At 33.9% G+C, this 25224-nt stretch overlaps 2 protein-coding genes across 2 annotated transcripts in view; both read right to left on the bottom strand.

Annotated features, from left to right (window-relative positions):
- Positions 1-182: 182 nt before the first annotated feature.
- On the bottom strand, positions 183-12098 carry LOC143076979 (uncharacterized). The gene is made up of 7 exons (XM_076252873.1): positions 12077-12098; positions 11282-11407; positions 5485-5710; positions 4274-4419; positions 3703-3788; positions 2176-3335; positions 183-876 (listed from the first exon to the last, which is right to left on the bottom strand). Exons 1-7 carry the CDS (start codon positions 12096-12098, stop codon positions 381-383), a joined length of 2262 nt encoding a protein of 753 aa, XP_076108988.1. The 3' UTR covers positions 183-380.
- Positions 5572-25224, bottom strand: part of LOC143075034 (uncharacterized) — a 58138-nt gene continuing 38485 nt past the window's right edge. Inside the window, exons 20-27 of the mRNA XM_076250269.1 lie at positions 23996-24186; positions 22149-22840; positions 20052-21508; positions 16374-19585; positions 14340-14642; positions 13054-13456; positions 11282-11407; positions 5572-5976 (exon numbers count right to left, since the gene is read on the bottom strand). Of these exons, the coding sequence (XP_076106384.1) occupies positions 13152-13456; positions 14340-14642; positions 16374-19585; positions 20052-21508; positions 22149-22840; positions 23996-24186 (6160 nt within the window). The 3' untranslated portion in view covers positions 5572-5976; positions 11282-11407; positions 13054-13151. The remainder of the gene's footprint in view (positions 5977-11281; positions 11408-13053; positions 13457-14339; positions 14643-16373; positions 19586-20051; positions 21509-22148; positions 22841-23995; positions 24187-25224) is intronic.

Raw genomic sequence — 25224 nt, 5'->3', positions numbered from 1 at the left:
TACGCCGGACAGACAGACGGACAGAAGGACAGACAGACAGACAGACAGACAGACAGACAGACACTGGACATTTGTATACCATAATACGTCCCGTCAAAATTTTGACGGGCGTATAAAAAATTCAATCAATTCATGGTGCCAATGAAATAAGGCAAATTCATCAATACATTATATCTATTCAATACATCTAAATCTACTTTATTCTATATGAAAATAACAGTAAGAGGGATACAAAAAATACTTTTGAATCTTCAGTGTCTTTGTCATGTTTATTTACATTTATCTTTCTTTGTTCAAAAATCTTTTACACACATAACACTAGCTTTCAGTAATTAGGTTACATCTTATAGTTTGTTAGCTCCCTTCCTGGAATCAATTTCTTAAGTTTGGTCATTTTTGGTTTGGTTTTTTGAAGAAATTTTGGGAGGAACAACAATTTTCAATTGTCCAGATTTATCAAGACTGCTGTCAACAAGATATCTGGAAAACCTATAGTTTGGTTTTGTGTCGGTATGGTTCTCACCAGTCTTCATTCTTAATGGCTTATGGTGTGGCGCCTTAAGACCAATCGTTGCAGTCAAGGTAGAGATAGGCTCCAGTGTTTTGGTAAGACTATCGATGGTTTTCTCTGATAACAACACATTTCTATCTCCAGTCTCAGAGGTGTTCTCTGTGTGGGTATCTACTTTCTCCTCAAATGATTGACGATTGCCAACATTAGTTTCTCTATCTGTACATAAGGGGATAAGATGTTTTCCAATGTCAACATTGATGTCTCTAACTGTACAGGAGGGAACAAGATCTTCAGTTGAACTTGCTGATGTTGGTCTGATAAATCTTCCTTTCTTCTGACCTAAGTCCTCACTCCCAAAACTCCTGAGAATAAATTAGAATCATGAAACAAAGGTATTGCAAAGTGAGGTATTACACAGATATTCCTGAAATTTGCTTTTCCTAAATAGCAAAGCAATTATATTGAACAAGAAATTAACAGAGACATAATTTACATGTATATTGATCATGCTTATCATTTACTCAAAGTCTGGTAGCATTTTAACCGATTTCATTTATTTTTAAACAGCAGTGATCACAAGTGTCAAAGGATTACTTATAAAACATTTAAACTTCTTTTTGATAGAACTACACAATAAAAGGCTTAATAGATATCGTTTTTTATTAAGTTTTCTGTACTTTTTTATTATGAAAGTTGTGATTGTGTTGAGTTTCTATCATTTTTATTGTCAGGATTACAAGTAACTTTGTTTAGATATTGATATAAAAAAACAGCTAATCGAAACTTGGTTGGATGTGATCTCATCTCAAAATGATTCATTGAATGTCATTTCTTAATTTTGTATGAAATTTTTGGTTTTTGGAAATAGTAGCAATCTTTGTTAATGAATTGTATACAATATTTAAAAAGGAACATTTTAAGACTAATACTATAAATATTCATACAGGTTTGACTGATGATCATGATTATAATGATAACAAGAATGTGTCCCAAGTACAAGGATGCCCCATCTGCACTATCATTTTCTATGCTCAGTATACCATGAAAAGGGGATAAAATCTCTAATTTGGCATTAAAATTAGAAAGATCATATCATAGGGAACATGTTTACTAAGTTTCAAATTGATTGGACTTCAACTTCATCAAAAACTACATCGACCAAAAACTTTAACCTGACCTCGACCAAAAACTTTAACCTGAAGCGTGACGAACGGACGTACTAATGAACGGATGAACGTACAGACGGAAGGACGCACAGACCAGAAAACATAATGCCCATAAATAAATGGGGCATAAAAAAGGGGGGAGTATAACGCTGTCTTTCAAAAAAGGTATAGGTCATAAAGCTAACAACTATCAATCACAAAGTATATGTTAGGTTACAAACAGAAGCAATACCGCAGGATAAACCAAAACCCATATGGAGGAGAACAGTAAATTGTTCCACTCATAATGAAAAAAATGGTTTCTTTAATAGCTATTTAAAGGATATTTTCAGGATGGTGAGGTATTTTCTCAACCATCATTTTTTTTTATAATGAAAACACAGAAAATGACAATAACAATTCTACTACCGGTAAATGTGATGGCACATCATCCACCTATCCTTTGAGACCATGTAGGCAAAGCATAATACCTGATACATAAAGACTCGAACATACCATGTATTAGATCCAGGGTCAATTTTGTTTGGTCGTTTCTTCTTGTAGAATCGTCTGATTAACATGAAACACATAACCAGAGTCAGTAAAACTGCCAGAGTCAGCAAGATCGTCTTGACCACATTCAAGTTACATTTCTGGTACCCAATCAAATCCTCACAATCATAGAACACAGAACAGGGATTAGGATCACATTCATTTATATCTGTCTGACACCACTCATCAGTATAACCACGGTCACATTTACAGGAATATTTCTCAAAACTGGAAGCTCGTTCAACTTCATTACATTCAGTCGAGGTTCTGTTCAGGCAGTTACCATGGACACAGGGGGCAATCAAGATGTAAACATTGACCTCTATATTTTTGGTTGTGAATCTGGCTTGATCGTATCCTCTGGCTGTAAAAACTGTTCTCCCATAGAATGTTTTGTCAACTGAGAGACTCAGTTTTAACTTCTTTTTAAGTATGCCATGAAACTGAACAGGTTCAAAGGTAAAGTTACTGAGTAAAGTATTGCTTATTTTCATTGTGTAGTTTATTTCATTAATTGAAGGGTCAACAAAGTCAACATCTAAGAAAGTCACATGTCCTAATTCATACTTCTTTGTAACATTTCCATCCAATAAAATTTGAACTGAATTCAAACCTTTACCAGGAACTTCTACTTCTTCAAATTTTGAATCTGATTCAAACGGCAAAAGCAGTGGAGCATCATTTATAGGGGCAATGTTAATTGTTATATTTCTGGTAGCAGACAGTGGATGGAATGGGGGCATTAGTCCTGTTTCTACTACTTTAACAATAATAAAGTCAGCTCCATTATAATTACTATCTGGAAGATAATAAACTGTTCCATCTGATGTTATGTTGGCTTGTCCATGGAATGGTGGCTGGAGAATTGTGAATTCCACATCATCTGATTCACTGTCCTCATACTGTATTACTCTTTGTCCATTCTTGTCCTGGAGGTCATCCATGTCTTCACTCACAAATAGTTCTGATGTAGTGATACGAGGTGGTGTGTTGGGTGCTCTCCTAGACATCACCATTAATGACCACATTCTGGGTAAAGGTACACTGGTGGGTAATGGTACACTGGTGGGTACTGATCTTTTCTTTCTTGTTGAAGTTGTCTTTGAGAATACTTCTTTGCATGCCTAAATTGATAAGAACATTTGTTTATCAAACACTGTTTAGAAGAGGCAAGTCAAGTTCCTATAATTTTATTCCACTAAGATTTTTACAGAATTGATGGATTTTGTTCACAAATAATTCAAATAGATACAAAGATGTGCAAATGACACAACTCTCTATCCAAGTCACAATTTGTAAAAGTAATTCATTACAGGTCAAAGTACGATCTTCAACACAGGGACCTGGGTCACACCTAACAGCAAGCTATATTTTCCAAATAATTTTTACATTATTATTTTTAACATAAATTAATTAATTAGAAGGTTCATCCTGAATGATTTAAGTCAAAGGAATGATAAATACCAAAAGATCTATGAAACATCTACTAACCTGTGTAGTGAAAACTTTGTTGATGAAGTCTGTTTTATCTGTTACATCATTACAAGTGTCAGATGGGTGCTTCCATGATTCCTGAACTGTCGAAATACAAAATATCAGGCATTACAAAAGGGAAGTCATATAAAACATGTTTTAAAAGATAATTTGAGAAAATAACACGAGTATGAAACATTTGTAATTTATCAATAAACTTTGAAAAGACATCAAATTAGTGCGACTCATTCTAAAGATTTTATAAAATACATTTGAACTTATATTGATAGTCATTGAAAAATTGATGCATAATGTTATGCATCATCACCAATGCTTTTGAGGCCAATAACAAGTAACTACTGCTAGTAGTTTTTACCTTTTTGGTACATCTTGAGTTTTATAACAATTATGTTTGGTCTATATTATTAGCATCTTAAACAAAGTGTAAAATTCAGTGTAGTATTGACACCAAAAAGAACCTATATATTTACAATAAAGGCAAAAACCTAAATTTTAATCACTAAACCATGAAAAGAGGTCATTTTCTTATTGCAAAAATACTCCTACTTAATATATATATATGACTTACAATTATCCCAATAAACCAGGACAGGAATTTCTGTGTTTGTATCAAATAAACTGCTGTCGAACTTTACATTGATACTGATTTCTGTCAAGCTTTCTACTGAAGTTGATGGTGATAAGTAAAACATCAATCCAGCATACTGCTTCAGTCTGAAATAAATAAAAGCTTGGATTGTCAATCTGTTTAAATATGAAAATTTATTAAAAAAAACATTCCCCCCCCCCTTATCTTAACATAAATGATCATAAAGATGTACATGAAACTTGTAAATTAAATTATCCTTCCAACTCATATGTACAATGATCTAATTATAAAATATTAAAAAAAAAAGATTAAAGCCATATCAAGAAGAGTTCCCTTTATTCATTTGTCAGAGTGATTGATGGATTTCAAGATTAATGAAATAAAAAATTGGTATAAAACTTAACTTTACATTGAAAATTAGATACTAATTTAACCTAAACTATCAATTAATGGATATCTTATTTCCAAGTTACAGAAAATACACTATGTATAACTGTTAGCTAATTGCTCACTAATGACACCTTAGCCTGAATCATTTTGTAATAGGTTTAAAAGCAGTACATTTGAAAAAGCATAATATGGTACAGCATGTTTACATACAGATTGATAACAAATTTTAGGACGCTCTTATTTGTAGTTCTGTAGAAAATGCCGACAATTTGTCAAAGTGTCAAACATGGCCATCTTATCAATTCTCTTTTTCTCCACAGAAAATCAAGTTGATCATATATTTATAGCAACAGTATTCATTATTAAACGCTTAATATTTTTATTGTTAGTAAGTGATTAGAAGTGTTACACCTCGATTACACCACATTAGTACATATAAACATTCTATATGGTGTAAACATTCATGGACAATTTCTGAAAGACTTGTTTGCAATTAAAAGACAATTACATTTTTACTGAAATAAATTCTCTTTTTATTTTATTGTGTTCCTGATTTGGTTAGATTTATTTAAACCCTGTTTAATTTCGATCATTATTACAGAATCAGTTAAGGTAACATTTGTGAATATCCATGGAATATTTCAATCCATTTTCTTTTAAAACCATACTAGCCTTCAACACATCATGAATAAGCATCTATACATGACCATATAACTAACCTATTTCTAAAAAAACTATATGTATCCTCCCACCTAGTAAGAGGGTCTATAAGATATCTTACACTTGACCATATAACTAACCTATGTCTAAGAAATCTAGATGTATCCTCCCACCTAGTACAAGGGTCTATAAGATATCTTACACTTGACCATATAACTAACCTATGTCTAAGAAATCTAGATGTATCCTCCCACCTAGTACAAGGGTCTATAAGATATCTAGTATATTTAGCTGAGGCTGCAGTTCCATAATCAGCTGTTACATCTGTCTGGTTCAATATTCCTGCCAATATGGTCACATTTATACCTAAAACAATATACAATATGTATAGTATGGGGGTCTATAAGATATCTAGTATATTTAGCGGAGGCTGCAGTTCCATAATCAGCTGTTACATCTGTCTGGTTCAATATTCCTGCCAATATGGTCACATTTATACCTAAAACAATATACAATATGTATAGTATGGGGGTCTATAAGATATCTAGTATATTTAGCGGAGGCTGCAGTTCCATAATCAGCTGTTACATCTGTCTGGTTCAATATTCCTGCCAATATGGTCACATTTATACCTAAAACAATATACAATATGTATAGTATGAGGGTCTATAAGATATCTAGTATATTTAGCTGAGGCTGCAGTTCCATAATCAGCTGTTACATCTGTCTGGTTTAATATTCCTGCCAATATGGTCACATTTATACCTAAAACAATAAACAATATATATAGTATGGGGGTCTATAAGGTATCTAGTATATTTAGCTGAGGCAGCAGTGTCATAATCAGCTGTTACATCTGTCTGGTTCAATATTCCTGCCAATATCGTCACATTTATACCTACAACAATATACAAATCTTTATAATTCAAAAAATCATTAAGTGGCTATATATAGCTACACGACATTAAAATATCATTTCAATGGCACCACATTATCCACAGAGGTAGTAATGATACCTTTGACAAAAAGACTGATTTTTTATTTTAATTTCAGAATTAATTGAATTGTCAATGCGTTTAGCAAGTAATACGGAGAAGATAAGTTTTGTCCCCTTGAACTTGAAGTGTAATTAATTTCTTAATTAAAGTCTTCAAATGGGCATTAGCTAAGAATATTTAAAATATATAAGTGTATTGTAAATTAAATTTGAGAATTTGATTCAAATTGGTAAAAGATTAACTTTACAGCTTATGCCCCATAAACATATTATGTTCAAGACCTTATTTAATAAGATTTACAAACCTGCTCATGCATTTTTCATTGATTATTCAACGCAAATTTATTTTCTAAGATACCTGGGACGATCTTATTTCACAAAAGATTTCTATTGTCTACTTATTGTACCTCGAACTTATTTACCCGATGTAGGTCTTTAAGTTGAGGTTCAATTCAATAAAAGTTAATCAGGCATGACTAATTAGATACGCCCTCTTAAAATCAGGGGGTCCGAAATAGGATTGGGAAAAACACCCAGCAAAATACCTTAATTTACCATTTCAAGAATTTGTTTGATTCAAAGTGCTTTTGGTTGCTTAAATATCTTCGATAAATAATCAGGCGGTATTTTGTGGAAATAAATAACCTGTACCAAACCGGGAGATGTTGGCTGCAATAGGAATTAATTTATAAAAAAAGTCCATATCTCATTTACTTATAGTGGCCGTTATTGTTTGTAAATTCATGACGTTTTGTATATGACATTCGTCTATCGTGAAGAAAAAAAGGAAGGAGGGCTTTATAACTTACGAGTTCGATCTTTATGGTTCAAATCTATTCTATTACAGCATATGTGTTACCTCTAGCGAACGCTCTGCCTTATTGTAAAAAGTTCCACTCTAAATTTGTAAATATTTCCTTCCAAATTGATCCACTTTGAATCTAGTCGTGAATATGCATGACATATTTGCCACTGGACACAAAAGAGCAATAAATTAGTCAGCTTCATTTAGTGATTTATAATAATTTGTCCTCAGTTGATTATAGTCTCAAACAGTTTTCCAATTTTTATATATTTCATTTTTATTTACATTTGAATTTTTATGCGTTAATCTTAGCATTTCTTCCATCATTTTTCTCTTTACATTTAATCTTTTATTTTTTAATATTAAAAAAAACGTTGTCGTAGTACACATCAGTGGTTACATTGTATAATTTCCAGCAAAACTAACAGGGGAGGGACTACATCAGAAAAACAATTTTCATTGAGTGGCAATAACTCATATATTGAAGCATACAATGACGGCTCCCTCGTCTAGGTGACAACATTTGCTGTTTGAAGTTTATTTATATCTCAGACTGGTATAATAGTTGTCAAAAAAGGGGGAAAAAATTATAAAAAAAGGTTGACAACAATTTATAAAAAAGATTCAACTTATTTTGAGCGTTTCATTTTTTTTTATATTGTCTTGCTGATCGGTTTTGTTATGTTTTTTTTCATCTACTATTGTTCTAGCAAAAGTCACAAAAATGTTGTTAAAATCAGCCATGCGACTTATAATTATTTAAAAAGATTAAGCTGACTTTTCTTGTTGTTTACACATTTCAATCATTCAACTCCTGTGTATATCGTCTTTCCCTCTAATGTTTTTTTTAAGGTCAAGATAGAGTGGAATTCTCACTGCACCAGGCATCTGATATACATTCCTATTATATTTTGATCGGACACAGCTGCGTATTTATATAACCAATAGGCCAAACGAACGCACCCATTTAGCAAAGGTATACTGTGGAATGGGAGAGGTCTAGAGATGTAAATATTTCTATACCCAAGCAAATCTTGGTTTTGAATAAAAGGAGATAAAGGTATACATTAATGCGACAGCAACCCAAAGACACAGATAAATAAAAATATTTAGAGTCAAAATTCGGTCTTTTTTTATAGAACATTCCGTATACAGGAAAATAAGCTAAAAGCCGACCCATGACTTAATAATAGTTATACAGAGTTAATTCAATATTTTCCGTCAAATATTATATATCCGAAAAGGCACATTTGATTTACTATTATTTACCGTGAAAGATAATAATCCCAACAATCACAAGTATTTGAAAAAATTCACCTGCCTTTTTTTAATTTTGATTGGTGAACATTTAAGAAGTTTTAATATAAAATATACTAGCAAACGAAAAACACTTCACCATATAATAAAATGGTAAAATAAATAATGATAATGGATGACGACGAGCGGCGAATAAAATTAATATTCAGGACGATTGCGTGAAATATAATAAGAGCATTAACCCCGTTTTTACTAGACTGACAAGCTGAGTCTTTTTTTTTATCGTCTAAGTTCACAACATATTAGTTCGCAGGAAGAAAAGTCACCCGACCAGGACACATTTCCGACGCGGACACATTTCCGACGCTGAGCCGGCCAGTCTGTGCTCTTACTTTATGATGCCACGTGTTAAGCGTTGAAATAGAATACCAATTTAATTAACGTCTTTGTTTGACCCGTTCGGGATTCGAACAAATTTAATTACCTCCCGCTCTCGAGGCGAACGTCCCCACACGATACCAACCAGGAGAGCAGTAGTGATCGGTAGTACAGAATATCATACCAAAAACTAAAGTACAATACACAATACAGTTTCACAGAATTCTCACAGTTACTAAAGCGAGCTAAAAGTATCTAACCTAAATTGGATGCGTGAAATGATATTGTAAACTACACGTAAACATGGATGATCGACTTCAGGGTAGATTTTATGAATCAAATTAAAAACTCTTGCACCTATTGTACAACCTGCCTATTGTATCTAAAATTTATGTGTTATAGTCATTAACAGGCATGAAATATTTGCTACTGGACTTAAAGCAAACAACAATCAATCAATTTGATTAATATCTCTGTTACAGTACTAGTACTTGGCACACAAAGACAAGATCTTGTAAAATGCTATAATTTACAATTTTCATTTAAATTTTTATGTTGTTTTCTTTTCTTTTTTTTTGGGGGGGGGGGGGGGGGGTCTCTTCAGTTTATCACATAAATGACTGCTTATTCAAAAGTTTTATATATTTATTTTACAAGTTTTCTTATCTAATGTTTAAATACAATTTTTTTTGTCAGGCACGGATAAAAATATATAATAAAGATAAAAGTTTTTCCAGGTGTTTTTGCTTCATTTAGACACGAAAAGGGAATAATGGACGACTAAAGTGTTTGTTTTCATATGATATATTGAACTTGCGAATATATCTCACCCAACACGTTTTGATCGGGACAGGTGAAACCTAGTTCAATACGGTTTTATTCATTGAAGTTTGCATGCATAGTTCTTATTTAAAAAGAAACACAAATAAAGCAAGATCTATTAATTGATTAGACTGAATAGACAAAACTAATTATTTTGCATTCGCATGTATCTTAATGTAGGAAAATTACCAAATCAGAAACAAAAGGAACATTGCCGGATGAATATTGTGAAGGACCTTATGCATCTGGGACTGTCCGATTTAAAGTTCTTAAACAAGCTGTTTAAAAAGCTAATTGTTGGAAGAGTTTACTTACTGTTTTCTAAGGTCTGATCTTTACGATTCTATTTCATGATTACTGACAGATCAAAAACATCAAGTATATATAGCATGAAGTTGTTGGGCATAATATTAATTGGTCAGTTATAAATGAGGTCTGTACGGGGGTTTTGATTGCTGATTTATTAAATAAGAAATCGTTATTTTGAAAAGTTGGCTAAAAAATATGAATTTACCCCCTAATTTTGTAAAACTATCATTTGGTGTTATTTAGATGCTATTTTTTTTATCATAAATAATTAATTATATGATGTAATGCCATTAAATTGGTCCGTTTTCATTTCAATTTGGTAACTGTTATTTGTATATATCAGTCTGAGTACTGTTTAACTATCATTTAAGTTTAACATATTTAGACTCGTCCAGTTCAGGGGAATTAGGTTTCTGCAAGTGCTTTTTATGTACTTTTCATATATTTTTGACGGTTTGTAAATCAGTAAAAGTTCAATGATTAAGTTAATATTGACATTAAAAGACCTCCTCACAAAAAGGGCTGTTCAAATCCCCTCGCCCTTTGGGCTCGGGGATCTGAACACCCCTTTTTGTTCGGAGGCCTTTTAATATCAATATTAACTTATCATTGAACTTTTACTATTACATAATATTAGTTATTTTGGTGTAATCAGGGGTAAAAAGAATTTTACACTGTGTTGAAAATTTATACACCTTTAGAGGAGGCAAGAGGGTGTATGAATTTTAAATACTGCTGTAAAATTCTTTACACCCAGGATTGCACCAAGACAACAAATTATTTTTTATGAAGCTATCTTCTACTTATTTCTACACCTGGGAATCAATTAAAAAAAAATCTTATGAAAATTCACAACACATTTTTTTTCAACACTGACTTTGCTGTGCATTGTCAAATACTATTTTTTGGACCTTTTTAATTTTTGAGAGTTTTGGAAAATTTGATTCTTTGTTTATCTTGTTGTCATTTTTTCACAATAAACATTGATTATATACTTTTTTTAAAATTCAGTTTTTATCTTGTATTCCCCAGTGATATAAGGTGGGGTGTTATAATATCTGGGTGATTAACCCATCAAATTGCAAGATTCTTGCGTCATAAGAAATAAGTATTCATATTCTTTAATTTTGTCTGCCAAGTTTGCTTCAGACCTTCAAAACTCTTGCATTTATTGAAAACATTATAAAGTTCTAGTGTAATAGCTATATAAGTCTTATCATACGTTGTCTTTTCCCATTAAAAAACACAGATTCAATATTTTGATTGCATATTTATGATCATTCACATATCTGTACATGTGATATAGCCCAAGTGTGCTGATGAGGCATAAACCATCAGATACAATAAAATCAAAATATTTCCACCATACCTTTGATAATAATATCAGCAGATACTTTGGTTGTAGTATCTTGTAACAGTATTTCTCCATGAAGCTTGCTACTTTTACGTTTTCTTTGGTCTGGTGTTCCCAATTCCAGATCAGAATCTTTAGTGCCTGAAACAAACAATAAAAATCAGCTCAAATTATGGAATAAAAATTTTCATGAAAATGTTTATTTATCAATGACCCAATTGTGACCTATAGAATAAGATAAATACTGGTTTGAACTAACATGAGGAACACGGAGGGTGCCACATTTGGAGCCGGATCTACCTATCGTCCTGAACACCTGAGATTACTCCCAGTTTTTTGGCGGGGTTCGTGTTGCTTAGTCTTTAGTTTTCTACGTTGTGTACTATAGTTTGTCTGTTTGTCTATTTCTTTATTAGCCAAGGCCTTGTCAGTTTATAATATTATGTAAGTACAGGTCTATGTAAGAATCAGGCAAACAGTGATTTGTTTATGTAATATATACGTGTTTCTCGTTTCTCATTTTGTTTATATAGATTAGACCGTTGGTTTTCCCGTTTGAATGGTTTTACACTAGTAAATTTGGGGCCCTTTATAGCTTGTTGTTCGGTGTGAGCTAAGGCTCCGTGTTGAAGGCCGTACTTTAACCTATAATGGTTTACTTTTTAAATTGTTATTTGTATGGAGAGTTGTCTCATTGGCACTCACACCACATCTTCCTATATCTATATATAAGCCCATGTTGGCAAATTGACCAAATATGGCATACATCGATGTAATACTATGGTTTTGTCACTTTTATTAATGGATTACAAAGTTCCCAAAATTTTACCATATTCCCTGTATATGGACTTGTCAGTTTTTATTTGATTTGCCTGATTCTTACCTGGACCTGTACTTAAAAGTGTGAATACCCCTTTGGTATCTTTCACCTCTCTTTTAATGCAAAACAGTAAATTTTAAAACTAGGGTTACCATTTCCCCCGCCATCTTATCAAGTCAGTGTATTACAGATTATGAATCCTTCCAATAGTTATTAAATACAAGTACTTGTATTCTTTTGTTTTCAGTTTTGAATATATTCATGATTTATATTATTTCTTTTAAGTGCAGATTTGTTAATTGCATTGAATAAATTACCATCATTTGTTACTAGGAAGAGTAATGTTAAATAAATAGTTTGAGGTACTGAAAATTAAACATGAAATAGCCTTAATATATATTATCAAGGGCCACCCACATCTTTTAAACTGCAAACATTGAAAATGTTCAGATAAATTTGCATTCTACTTTTTTGTTTAAAAACGCATCTTTAATTCAAAAACATACTGCAAATGAAAGGTTGAATAGTGCTACAGTTATTGCATTGGAGCAGTTTCAAGTATTATTTTTCTAAACAATGAAAAAAATAACTCAAGACTTGCAAAACTGAAATCTTCAAAATGAAATTTGACCTCCATTGAACACATATCAAAACTCGAAAAGGAGTTTTCAACATCATCCATGGTCACAACATAAAGTGCAATTTTTCAATGAAAATCAAGGCCAGTAATTCCTGTTACTTCTAAACTCCTTTTTAAAACAACATATCAAAATTTTAAAAGCATTCGAAATAGGAGCTGAACATAATTACATATGAGTTATTCTATGTTTTAATTTTTTACTCATGATTTTGAATACTTACGTTTAATACATAATGGGTTAGAGTAAACAGTCGATGACAGATGAAATCTCCCTAGAGAATACAATGTCACATAGACACATGATATTCAATACATTTTTTTACTTACGTTTAATACATAATGGGTTAGAGTAAACAGTCGATGACAGATGAGATCTCCCTAGAGAATACAATGTCACATAGACACATGATATTCAATACATTTTTTTACTTATGTTTAATACATAATGGGTTAGAGTAAACAGTCGATGACAGATGAGATCTCCCTACAGCATACAATGTCACATAGACACATTTACCAGGCTCCAGGTTGAAGAAGGTGTTCATTTTAGCCGCCTTCATTGTCTCATTACTCCAGGTTGTGTTTGCAAATTCTCCAACTGAAGCATTGAGTGGCGTCTCATCAATCCACAGTTTTCCATCTCTGATATAGGCTTTCTTTGATGCTGTGATACCAACCATAATTCTGGGGAAGACATCATCTGTACCTGGGGAAGATCCTATCTCCCATTCTGTAAAATAAAGCTTGTAGTTAATAGGAATCTAAATAATTCTGGGGAAGAAATCATCTGTACCTGGGGAAGATCCTATCTCCCATTCTGTAAAATAAAGCTTGTAGTTAATAGGAATCTAAATAATTCTGGGGAAGACATCATCTGTACCTGGGGAAGATCCTATCTCCCATTCTGTAAAATAAAGCTTGTAGTTAATAGGAATCTAAATAATTCTGGGGAAGACATCATCTGTACCTGGGGAAGATCCTATCTCCCATTCTGTAAAATAAAGTTTGTAGTTAATAGGAATCTAAATAATTCTGGGGAAGAAATCATCTGTACCTGGGGAAGATCCTATCTCCCATTCTGTAAAATAAAGCTTGCAGTTAATAGGAATCTAAATAATTCTGGGGAAGACATCATCTGTACCTGGGGAAGATCCTATCTCCCATTCTGCAAAATGATGCATAAATAAGTTTGAATTGTTCCTCATTTTGCCATGGTTTATTTTAATATCCATTTAGTATACCATATTTGTATAATACAGTCTTCATTTTATAATTATGCATAATATACATCTTCTATTACCATTTATTTATCTTAAGTATAAAAGTGTGCAGTATATACAGCCAGTATGGTAATGTGAAACTCATTATCAAACAAATTCAGTTATATGTATTAATGAAATTGTATTATGATTTTAGCTGTCTTAAGATAGCATGCTAACCTTAAGGATAAATCATCGTTCCATAAAAAAACAGAAGTCAAGCAAACTTTGATGATAATTTTCCTGGTACAATGTGTAGTAAAATGTACACAATTATACTTTTATCTACACAGTATTCATAAATTCATAAATAAGTTTTAATTCAGCACTCATAATAAAATATTTAATACTTACCATAAAAAGCAACATCCTCTTTGCCTCCCTCCCATTCCAAACCAATATCATGTTCTTCTGCTGTAAATATGGTATCATCTACAACATCATCACTGTACATGTATGACAAGGTGACATTACTGACATCTGGTGGCATGATCTCCACGGTAACATTACAGGACTCCTGGGACATCAGGCTGGCTGAGTTCACAGCTGTCACAGTGAGGAAATAGATATGGTCATGCAGGAGTTTACCCCTAAGTCCTTCTACCTTAATCTTCTTACTGAATCCAACAGAAACAGGTGGCTTTATGTCAGATTTACCTGCAAAAATAAGTTTTGATATCACCTTCAGTGGATGACATGTTTATGTTATTGATATATATATGAGTATTTTGTTGTTAAAATACTTTGTAAGGAAGTAAAAAGTTAAAATTTTGTCAAGGACACTTTTGTCAAGGACACTTGACAGATACCTAAATTGAAGAAAAAGCTTTGATTTCAGTTGTAGCTGACAGTCAAAGAATTCATGAAAATATATTACCTATAGTGATGCTTGCATATTATTTTCCATAATTTTACAACACTTCATGTGATTCAGAAAAATGATCCACACAATAGGACATAACAAACAGTCACATTCATACCATATTCTCTTAAACCTTTTTCAGGGGGAGATACACCCTTCCTGCTCCTGTTCCAATTTGTATGATATAATCCACAATGTTACAAGGGGAGATAACTTAAACATCCTACCTGCTTCTGTTCCTATTTGTATGATATAATCAACGATGTTTCAGGGGGGGGAGGGGGGGGGGGTAACTTAAACATCCTACCTGCTTCTGTTCCTATTTGTATGATAAAATCAACAATGTTTCAGGGGGATAACTTAAACATCCTACCTGCTTCTGTTCCAATTTGTATGATATTTCTGTTCCAATTTGTATATCATCAACAATGTTTCAGGGGGAGAAAACTCAAACATCCTACCTGCTTCTGTTCCAATTTGTATAATATAATCCACAATGTTTCAGGGGGAGATAACTTAGCATCCTACCTGCTTCTGTTCCTATTTTTATGATGTATTCCACAATGTTTCAAGGGGAAATAACTTAAACATCCTACCTGCTTCTGTTCCAATTTGTATATAATCCACAATGTTTCAGGGGAGATAACTTAAACATCCTACCTGCTTCTGTTCCACATCTTCGCTAGCCAAGGGTTACGATGCACTCCCGCTCTCTTCACCCATGACGGAGTGAGCCAACATTTGTGATAACAATGTTGTGCCATCTATCGGATGAAACATACACAGGAACTTCTATAGGTTTATTAAAAACATTCAAGTTGTCACTAAATAGTTGTATGGTTAGGAATGTAAAGACTTGTTGCACAATAAACATGTGGTAATTGTTTACAAACACTTTCTACATTTACATGTTATCATGTTATAGGCACTTTTTAATTGGATGCAGCGAGTTTTGACTGCAACCAATAAAAATCCTTACCTTGTGTCTCTGAAATTTTATCTCAATCCGCCAAGGGTGAAGAGAGCAGGAGTGGATTGTAACTCTTGGCTAGCGAGATGCTGTTCCAATATGTATGATATAATCCACAATGTTTCAAGGGGAGATAACTTAAACATCCTGCCTTCTTCTGTTCAAATTTGTATGATATAATCCACAATGTTTCAGGGGGAGATAACTAAAAATCTTACCTGCTTCTGTTTCAATTTGTTTGATATAATCCACAATGTTTCAAGGGGAGATAACTCAAACACCCTATCTTCTGTTCCAATTTGTATGATATGATCCACAATGTTTTTAAGGGAAGATAACTTAAACATCCTACCTGCTTCTGTTCTAATTTGTATGATATAATCCAAAATGTTTCAGGGGGAGATATCTTAAACATCTTACCTGCTTCTGTTTCAATTTGTTTGATATAATCCAAAATGTTTCAGGGGGAGATATCTTAAACATCTTACCTGCTTTTGTTCCAATTTGTATGATATAATCCACAATGTTTCAGGGTGAGATAACTTAAATATCCTACCTGCTTCTGTTCCTATTTGTATGATATAATCCACAATGTCTCCCACATCTTCACTACATTCCCAGTAAGCTCCCATACTACTGTTAGTACCCTGGTATGTTGTCGGTTCCTCCATGGAGTTAGAGGGATCCACACATCTCACGTACTGTAAGTCTGGAGGAGTTGTATCTACCATAATTCCCTTTGATTGAACCACAGTTTCCTGTCCAGCAATGTTAACAGTTTTAACATTGTAATAGTATGTGGTGGCATTGAATTGATTGCCGTCTGTAGAACTGTAGTTTGACTTCTCCACTGTAGCCGCTGTGAGTGACAGGTTTCTAACAACAATATCAATTATCTGGAAATCTTCTGTGTGTTTTTCTGTATATAACTTTTCACATCCAATATTACAACCTGAGGAACACTGAATACAAAATGTACTATACAGAGTCATTGGAGAGATGGAATCAGTGCTGTTTGTAGAATCTGATATTCCTACCCATAATTCCTTTATTTGACTTTCTCTGTCATAAAAAGCTGTGCCATACACACATTTCATACTTTCAACTTTAGGCAATGGTATTTTCAGACTTGTTATAATAGCTTCTCCAACGAAAGGATCCATAATATTTTCAATTGGTGGAAAATAATTATCTTTATTCCAGGTGTACACTCCAGACAAACCAAAGTCCTTGAATTGTATCCCGTTAAACTGGACAATGGTTTCTCCATTTAGAAACACTTGAATTCCCCAAGTTGTAGTAATAGGAGTCATGACCTTTTCCAGATTGACAATAAAGTTGTTATAAGTCACAGTGGGGTCAAACTTCAATCCAACTTGTCGAGTGATTGTTTTATACTTGTCTCTTATCCATATGAAGCCATACCATTTCCCATTAAACTGATACCCAGGGATATGGAAGCCAACACCATAATGATCAAGAAGTTCAGTACCATAGTCATTAGAGCCATTTAGTTGTATACTACCAGGACCATTTGTTGTTTTTATTTGGTTAGTGATGACTGAATTCAATGTTGTAGTATAGAAACCAGTGACATTTCTAGAGTCTGCAGTTTGGTCACTTAATCCAAAATCAGTTGTATTCTCTCCCATCTCACCGTCAGTTACAAAATCTGTAAGGTCAGTGGTCATTTCTGTAAATATTTTGCTACTAGTTGTACTGGTCATTATTGGGACAGCTATGGAGTTTCCAATACCTTCCATTAACACATTGCTGTCATTATCTGGAGGACTGAAAACAAAATCTGAGAACACACTATCAAAATTAGAAGCCAGGAACCAGCTAGTTACAATCTGGTTCCCAGATGCAGCTTTCAGTGTGGTACTGTAGTTACCCTCTAAGATATTCTGAGAGGATAATTTTACACCTCCTTTTATTATATGCTGTAACTGATCATCATGGCGAATAAACAAGGATAATGTGTCGTCGTTATGCACTACACATTCTGAATCAAAGTCTAATCCGATTGGTTCTATCTGTACTGGTGAATGGAATTCTGGGAAGACTTGAACTTGTCTTGGACATTCTGATGCCTTCTCAGTATGAGCTATCCCAATTATTCCCTCCATCTTGTCTGTAGAAGACTGAAATGTTATATCAGATTTCCAGTCAGTTCCCATTTTGACAGCCCCAGGAATAGGTGGTGTTATATCTAACCGTACTGGAGGTGACCTGACTGTCGTCTTCAGTCCAGCTCCATTGATAGCTGTAATAGTTACTACATAGGTAAACGCTCTGTTAAGTCTTAAATCATAGAATTCAGTTTGAAGGTCGCTGGTTACATCAGTTGATCTCATAACAGAATAACTACGACCAACGCCATCTTCTGGGAGTTTTCCTTCATCATAGCATGTAGTTCCAGTATATAGTTTGACTTCATACTTGTGTACAGAACTTTCTGGGTCCTTAAATTCAGTCCAGGATATTTCCAGTCTTTCTGGATCAAAAACATATGCAACATTTGGACCAACTCCACCAGGCAGATATAATTCTCCAGCTGAAGGGGGTGTGGCATCTATCATTAGGGAGGGACCATAAGATCCAATACATCTTTGTGTTGAATCAGTGGCTATTACTGTAACATAATACTGATGACCATGGACTAAGGTCAAATTCTTCATTTCAGTAAAGGTGTCAACCCCAACGTCATGTAGAGGAACCACATCAAAGTCAGGAATGTATTCTTCATACTGTTTACAGTTAAGTGTTGTATTGGGCAGTTGTATTGGTTTAAAGGTAGAAACACCGAGACGGAATTGATCGATGCCCATATCAGCTTGAAAGCCACTCCAGGAAACATAGAGTTTATCAGTGTAAGATTGTACTGTACTATACTCTACTAATCCAGGGAATATCTCATCATGGTAGCCTACTTTGATTCCGTTAGAACTTTCTTCCTGGTAACTGCCAGCATTACTGTAGCCTTTTACTGTCATATAATATGTTACAGTTTTAGAGGTTAAGTTCATGTTTTTGAATGAATAGGAGGTGTTCAGTCCAACATCAACAAAGTAGTGTACATTGCTCCTGGTTTTAGCATATCTTCTGTCAGTACCTATAGCAACTTCATACTTTCTGATCTTCTGTGTTGGATCACGAGACTTGGCATCTCCAAATGGATCCCAGTTAACAGATAATTCATGTATAGATTCTTGATAAGTTAAATCATCTCTCTCCCCATCCCTAACTGTCCCTGGAACAGGTGGTTCTATCTTTACAGCTATCCCATCAGACCTAGCAATTCTTGTCCTATTTAGAGCATCAACTGTTCGGATGATGTTAATATAAGTAAAGCCATTGGTCAGATTCATGACATCGGAGTAGAAATGAGAATTAGCTGCAGACAAGGGGAGGTAATCCTGTAATACATTTCCTTCAATGTCCTCGACCGACCATTCTGCAGATTTAATCTTACATCTGTCTGAATACTTCCAGTAACCTTGAATGACATTCAATGATGTCTGGTAGTCCTCATCCTCAAGACTGGTTCCATCAATTACAGTAAGCTGAGGTACCAGACTTACAATAACAGGGTCAGAGGTCACCTGGTTATATAATCCAGCTTTGTTAAATGCTCTCACTGTTACTGTTACATCACTGCCATCATCCATATTTAAGTAAGGGATCAAAACCTTGTCTTTAACATCTATTGACGAGAAATCTTGGATATTTGTTGTCCTTCCATATGCTCCAATTGCGGCTTCATACCTGAAATGAAACAAAAAGCTTGCTTAATCATACTGATGATGGTTCAAAATGCATTGTAAGTATAACTGTGCCTCCAATTATTAACATGAAGTGTCTCAATTGAAGTTCAGAAATTGTGCTTTCAGCTGATCGTAACAAAAAATTAAAGCATATTTTTTTCTTCATTAAATGTTCATATGTAATTTGATTTAAGCCACCAAAAGACAGGAACATCAACTAGATTAATCAATGGTAAAAGTTAAAGGTCGAGTATCATGTTTATACAGCTTAGGTGATATATACATAGATTCTACCACTGTATCAAGTGTGATACAATATTTATCCTCTGGAGATATGTTAAATTAAGAAATACATCTAACTGACAAAAATTACAAAATCCATCCATGTTGTAATGTACATTGAGAAGTGTCATTTAATATTCTTAAGTTATACTTAGAGCTATTCTACCGTAGATAATATAAATTACCTCTCAATGCCTGATTCCTCATCTTGCCATCCATTCACTGTGAACTCAATAAAGCTAAGAGGGATCTGACAATACTGCTTCATGATTGGTTCATCTAAGTCAATACTGGTCACAATGTCAACTTTTCCATCAATGGGTATACTTCTATCCACTATGACCTTATATGGTAATGTTTTAGCCATTCCAAGTACATTCTCTAACTTGAAGATGATGTATATTTCCGTTAGATTATTGTTTTTAATTCTTGTCAATAAATCTCTGGTCCAGGAACGTTTATTTGTATCCTGATTGTGGAAGAGGGATATGTCTGTCTTTGTTTCTTCAGATCCCACTCCAACGGTGAAATTATTTATGGTACTTTCAAATTCTCTGATCATTTCCCATGTACAGTCTACGAGAGACCTGAGAACTGATATATGTTGTGTACATCTCAAATCTAAGATCTCTGGTATGGTGGTATCTACAGTAATAGAGGGAGAGGAGACAACTCTCTGGTTCCCTGCTTTATCTACAGCACCAGTATTCAGGAAGAATGTCTGTCCATGTTTAAATGAGACGGATCCTGCTGGTATATAATTGTCCTTAGTTACGGTTACTGGGTGAATGTCATGCTTCCCTGGTAGAGAACCAATAGACCACCAGTTTTCATTAATGCCGAAAGCATCCTTAGACTCCCATCTGAAATCAAGTGAATCTGTTCTATTTTGATACAAACTTGTTGTGATGGTTTCCGGATTGATCTTCTCTTTTCCAAAACTGATCATTTTTATCTCAGGAGGAGTAGTATCTAATGAGAAACCATTGGAGCATGACAGGATATATTCCTCTTTACAACGATGTCCGGTCTGTGCCCTAACTGTTATATAATACGTTGATCCCTCATAAAGTTCTGTATGGATCTGACCTCGTCCATGGGTATCATTAACAAGAACTATTCCATATCTAGTGAACGGAAGGATATCATAATAGAATGGCTGGCTGCCAATGGCCCATTCATATCCAATAATGCTACATTGCTCACTTTCAAAACCAACAAAGGACATGCCCACTGAAGTTCTGTCAATGGTAAAGTCAGCATCCTCAAGGTCACTCCTGCCATCAAAAACTTTACCGGGAATGTTATCCTTCAGAACTATGATTGGTAATGATAAATTCTTTATTTCAGAGAACATTCGAGCACCATTTTCAACTTTGACCTGGACATAGTAATATACAGAATCATTTCCAGAAGCTGGTTTAAGATTTAGGTCTTTCAAGGTAACCTTTGGTTCGGCTCCAAATTCCAGGAAACTGTTGGTTACGGATGTGTCACCGTAAAAAGTACCAATGGCTACATAACTTTTAATAATGCTACTTTGGAAATCATGTGACTTCCAGGTCAAGGTGATGCTATGTTGATCATCATGTTCAATAAAGCCTTTGTCGTCACTTATTTCCTGATGAAGTCCAAGATGAATCTGAAAAGCAAAAAAGATAGAACTCAGATATATATATGTCCGCCTCATGTATTTATAAATGACAAATTATTAATTTTGATAAGTATGCATGACCGGAAACTTTTTTTAATTATTTTTCTACTGGTTTCTTAATATGAGGCAGGCATTACCTGTGAAAGGGGACGAAGTCTGTATGAATCTTTCTTTTAATTCAAACATGTTAAAAAAAGAAACGGAAATACCGTAACGTTTCCAATTTTGGTTCTGTTGTTAGAGATTTTAGTTGTGACGTTGTTTAAGTTATGACGTCATATTTAATTTAAACAAAGAAACGCTTTCAGGTAACGTTTTTTTCATATCAAACATTTATTAAAAATTAATTGGTATTGAGTTCCTTCCTTATATTTTACTAGACTGATAAATATATATTTTATTGAAAGTCTCATGCAAGCAAGACCTGAAAAAGGAAGTAGATTTCTGCACAATTGCGGGGCTTTAAAAAAGTCTGAAAAAAAAAGTTAATGATTTTTGAGTTCATTAGTAGAATGAAAATTTTAACATCTTGAAAGCGCTTTCAAAATTTCTTTCTAATAGCTGTTCAATTTTTATGCCCCTCATCATAAATAGATATAACTGTTTTTAAAGTCTAAACCTATACTACCGTATTTAGAACAGGAGGTGTAGTATCTATCATAACACCAGTTGATTCCTGAGAGGTCGGCATATCTGCATGGTTAATGGCCACTACCTTCACTGAATACTTTTGTCCACTTTGAAGATTTAAGTTAGAGAGATGAATATTTGCCGTAATATTTTTCTTAATTATTGGAAGTGTAATGTAATCTTGACCTTTTGGATAAAACTTATGTCCTTGACCTTGGTGAAAGTCTTCAATATAGAAGCGATACTCCTTCATCCTAGATTCTGGATCGTCAAACTCCCATTTCAGATTGAGGCTTGTGTTATCACTTTGATAATGTTTTCCATCTTCTGTGTCATACAGGTATTTGACAATGGGTGGAGTTTGGTCAATAATGAAACCATCTGATCTGATGATGGTGGAAATGTCAGCTCCATTTTTAGCTGTCAATTTAACATAAATATGGTCGCCATGTTTCATACTCAGTGAGTAATCCACAAACTCTGTCTTTAGTCCATTGTGGAATGTTTGTGAGAGTTTATTGTTTATATAAACGTCTAGGTTGTAGGAGACGATTCCACTTTCTGGGTCACTAAATCCACCCCACCTTGAGGAGACCTCAGCTGTCTCGGAAGAGAAATTCATGTCATGCTTCTTTCCAATATTACCATCCACAATCCATCCTTTTACAGGTGCTGTTGTGTCAATAAGTACTAAAATAAATAGATGACTGTGGTAGCTCAAGTTCATTTTTAAAACAAAGACTTTAGGAAAACTGACTTTTTCCACTGGGACCCTTTACAATAGAATGAAAAGGCAATTACTATTTCATATATTTCTTTAATGATTTTTACAACATTTTAATGGAGTTAACAACAAGAATGTGTCCACAGTACACGGATGCCCCACTCACACTATCATTTTCTATGTTTAAAGGACTGTGAAATTGGAATAAATTCTCTAATTTGGCATTAAAATTAGAATGATCTTATCAAAGGGAACATGTATACTAAGTTTCAAGTTGATTGGACTTCTACTTTATCAAAAACTACCTTGACCAAAAACTTTAACCTGAAATTTGCACTATCATTTTCTATGTTCAGTGAACCGTAAAATTGGGGTCAAAACTCTAATTTGGCATTTAAATTAGAAAGATCATATCATAGGGCACATGTATACTAAGTTTCAAGTTGATTGGACTTCAACTTCATCAAAAACTACCTTGACCAAAAACTTTAACCTGAAGCCAAAAACTTTAACCTGAAATTTGCACTATCATTTTCTATGTTCAGTGAACCGTAAAATTGGGGTCAAAACTCTAATTTGGCATTTAAATTAGAAAGATCATATCATAGGGCACATGTATACTAAGTTTCAAGTTGATTGGACTTCAACTTCATCAAAAACTACCTTGACCAAAAACTTTAACCTGAAGCCAAAAACTTTAACCTGAAATTTGCACTATCATTTTCTATGTTCAGTGAACCGTAAAATTGGGGTCAAAACTCTAATTTGGCATTTCAATTAGAAAGATCATATCATAGGGCACATGTATACTAAGTTTCAAGTTGATTGGACTTCAACTTCATCAAAAACTACCTCGACCAAAAACTTTAACCTGAAGCGGGACAGACGGACGAACGGACGAACGAACAGACGGACGAACGGACGCACAGACCAGAAAACATAATGCCCATAAATGGGGCATAAAAAATAAAATGAATATCTAAGAGTTGGTTGTATAATGTTTTTTAATAATTGCCACTAGTACTGGACATTAAGCAAGAAATAATCAATCAATCATACTGTCTCATCTATTAATGTATCGATGTAATATTCCCAGACATTTATTATGCTGTGCAAATTACCTCCATTAGAATATCCCTCCACAGTTTTAGGATTCAGTGCACTATTTTTAGCTATAACAGTGGAGTAGTATGTCTTGTTGTGTTGTAGTTGTACGTCTGCACAGGAATCCTTCACATCACGGGAAAATGTTTTACTTTTAAATGGCACTATATCATCTCGTCCCGCCTCTGTTCCTACTCCCCATCTGTATCTGAAATAAAAAGTTATTTAGAAGACTACATTTCTACCAAGATATGGCAATTGCTAATTTTATTATAATATAAAAGTTGTATTAAATTCTTTCACCGCATCTTAAGGGGAAGCTATGGACTGAACAAGATGTATAGATTTTAATACAAAAACTGATTATTTGTCACTGAGGAGCATACTTACAAGGACTACCCATAAAGTGGTTACACCTCTGTCTCCTTATGTTAAAGAAAAGTAGACTATAGTAATGGCAGCTGTCATATGTGGCCCTGCTTGAGTATTCATGTAAAATGTAAAGTTAATTAGAACTCTAGAAGTTATCAGTGCTGTTCCCTTTTAAACATGCTTTAATCCACAGCAGGCAGATATTTCTTATGCACAATGTATTTCTCAAACCCCATTTCAAGGAAGTTGTAAGCTTAGATAGTTTAATCACATACCCCAAACCCTACATTGCCACTGGGCTAACTCCAACAATAGACCATTTATATAGGTTTCTTGTAGATACTTGCACTGTACATCTATATATTATGTCTTGATTAACTACACAGTTATATGCAATTCTGTAGTGGGGTTTCAAAGGTGTGGTTGCACTCAGACTAACTGTTCCAGTTCTATTTTAAGCTTAAGGCTATTGAAATTCAAAGGGCTTAAGTTCTAGAAATAATATTTTATCATAAGTTCCTGTTGTCATTCATGTACAAGGTAAATCATTATTATCTCCAAATTCTGTTGTGTGTGGTCTTAAAGAACATGGAGAAGTTGCGATGACAAGAGCAGGACTGACAGACTGACAAACAGTCTGGCTGACCGGACTGCCCATAAACATTATACCCTATACAACTTTGTGTTGGGTAATATTATTGTTTTTGCACAGGGAGGGTATTACCAAATGGACAGACAAGATGGCTAATATAGACATTCTGCATTAATCTGTGGAGCCCAAATAACAAAACATTGATTGACTGACAAAAAAACCCAATGACTTGACTTAGGACAAACCATGTTTAAATAGATTTTAACTTATATTGCTAATTCC

This window comes from Mytilus galloprovincialis, chromosome 5, assembly GCF_965363235.1.
Source record: "Mytilus galloprovincialis chromosome 5, xbMytGall1.hap1.1, whole genome shotgun sequence".
Lineage (NCBI taxonomy): Eukaryota > Metazoa > Mollusca > Bivalvia > Mytilida > Mytilidae > Mytilus > Mytilus galloprovincialis.
This window is presented reverse-complemented; position numbering and strand designations above follow the sequence as displayed.

Coding starts and splice junctions, on each gene's coding strand:
- LOC143076979 (XM_076252873.1), bottom strand. CDS start 12,098: ATGGTAAAATTTTGGGAACTTT. Junction 5,711..11,281: donor TGCTGATATTATTATCAAAG/GTATGGTGGAAA, acceptor ATATTGTTTTAG/GTATAAATGTGACCATATTG. Junction 877..2,175: donor GACCCTGGATCTAATACATG/GTATGTTCGAGT, acceptor ATTTATTCTCAG/GAGTTTTGGGAGTGAGGACT.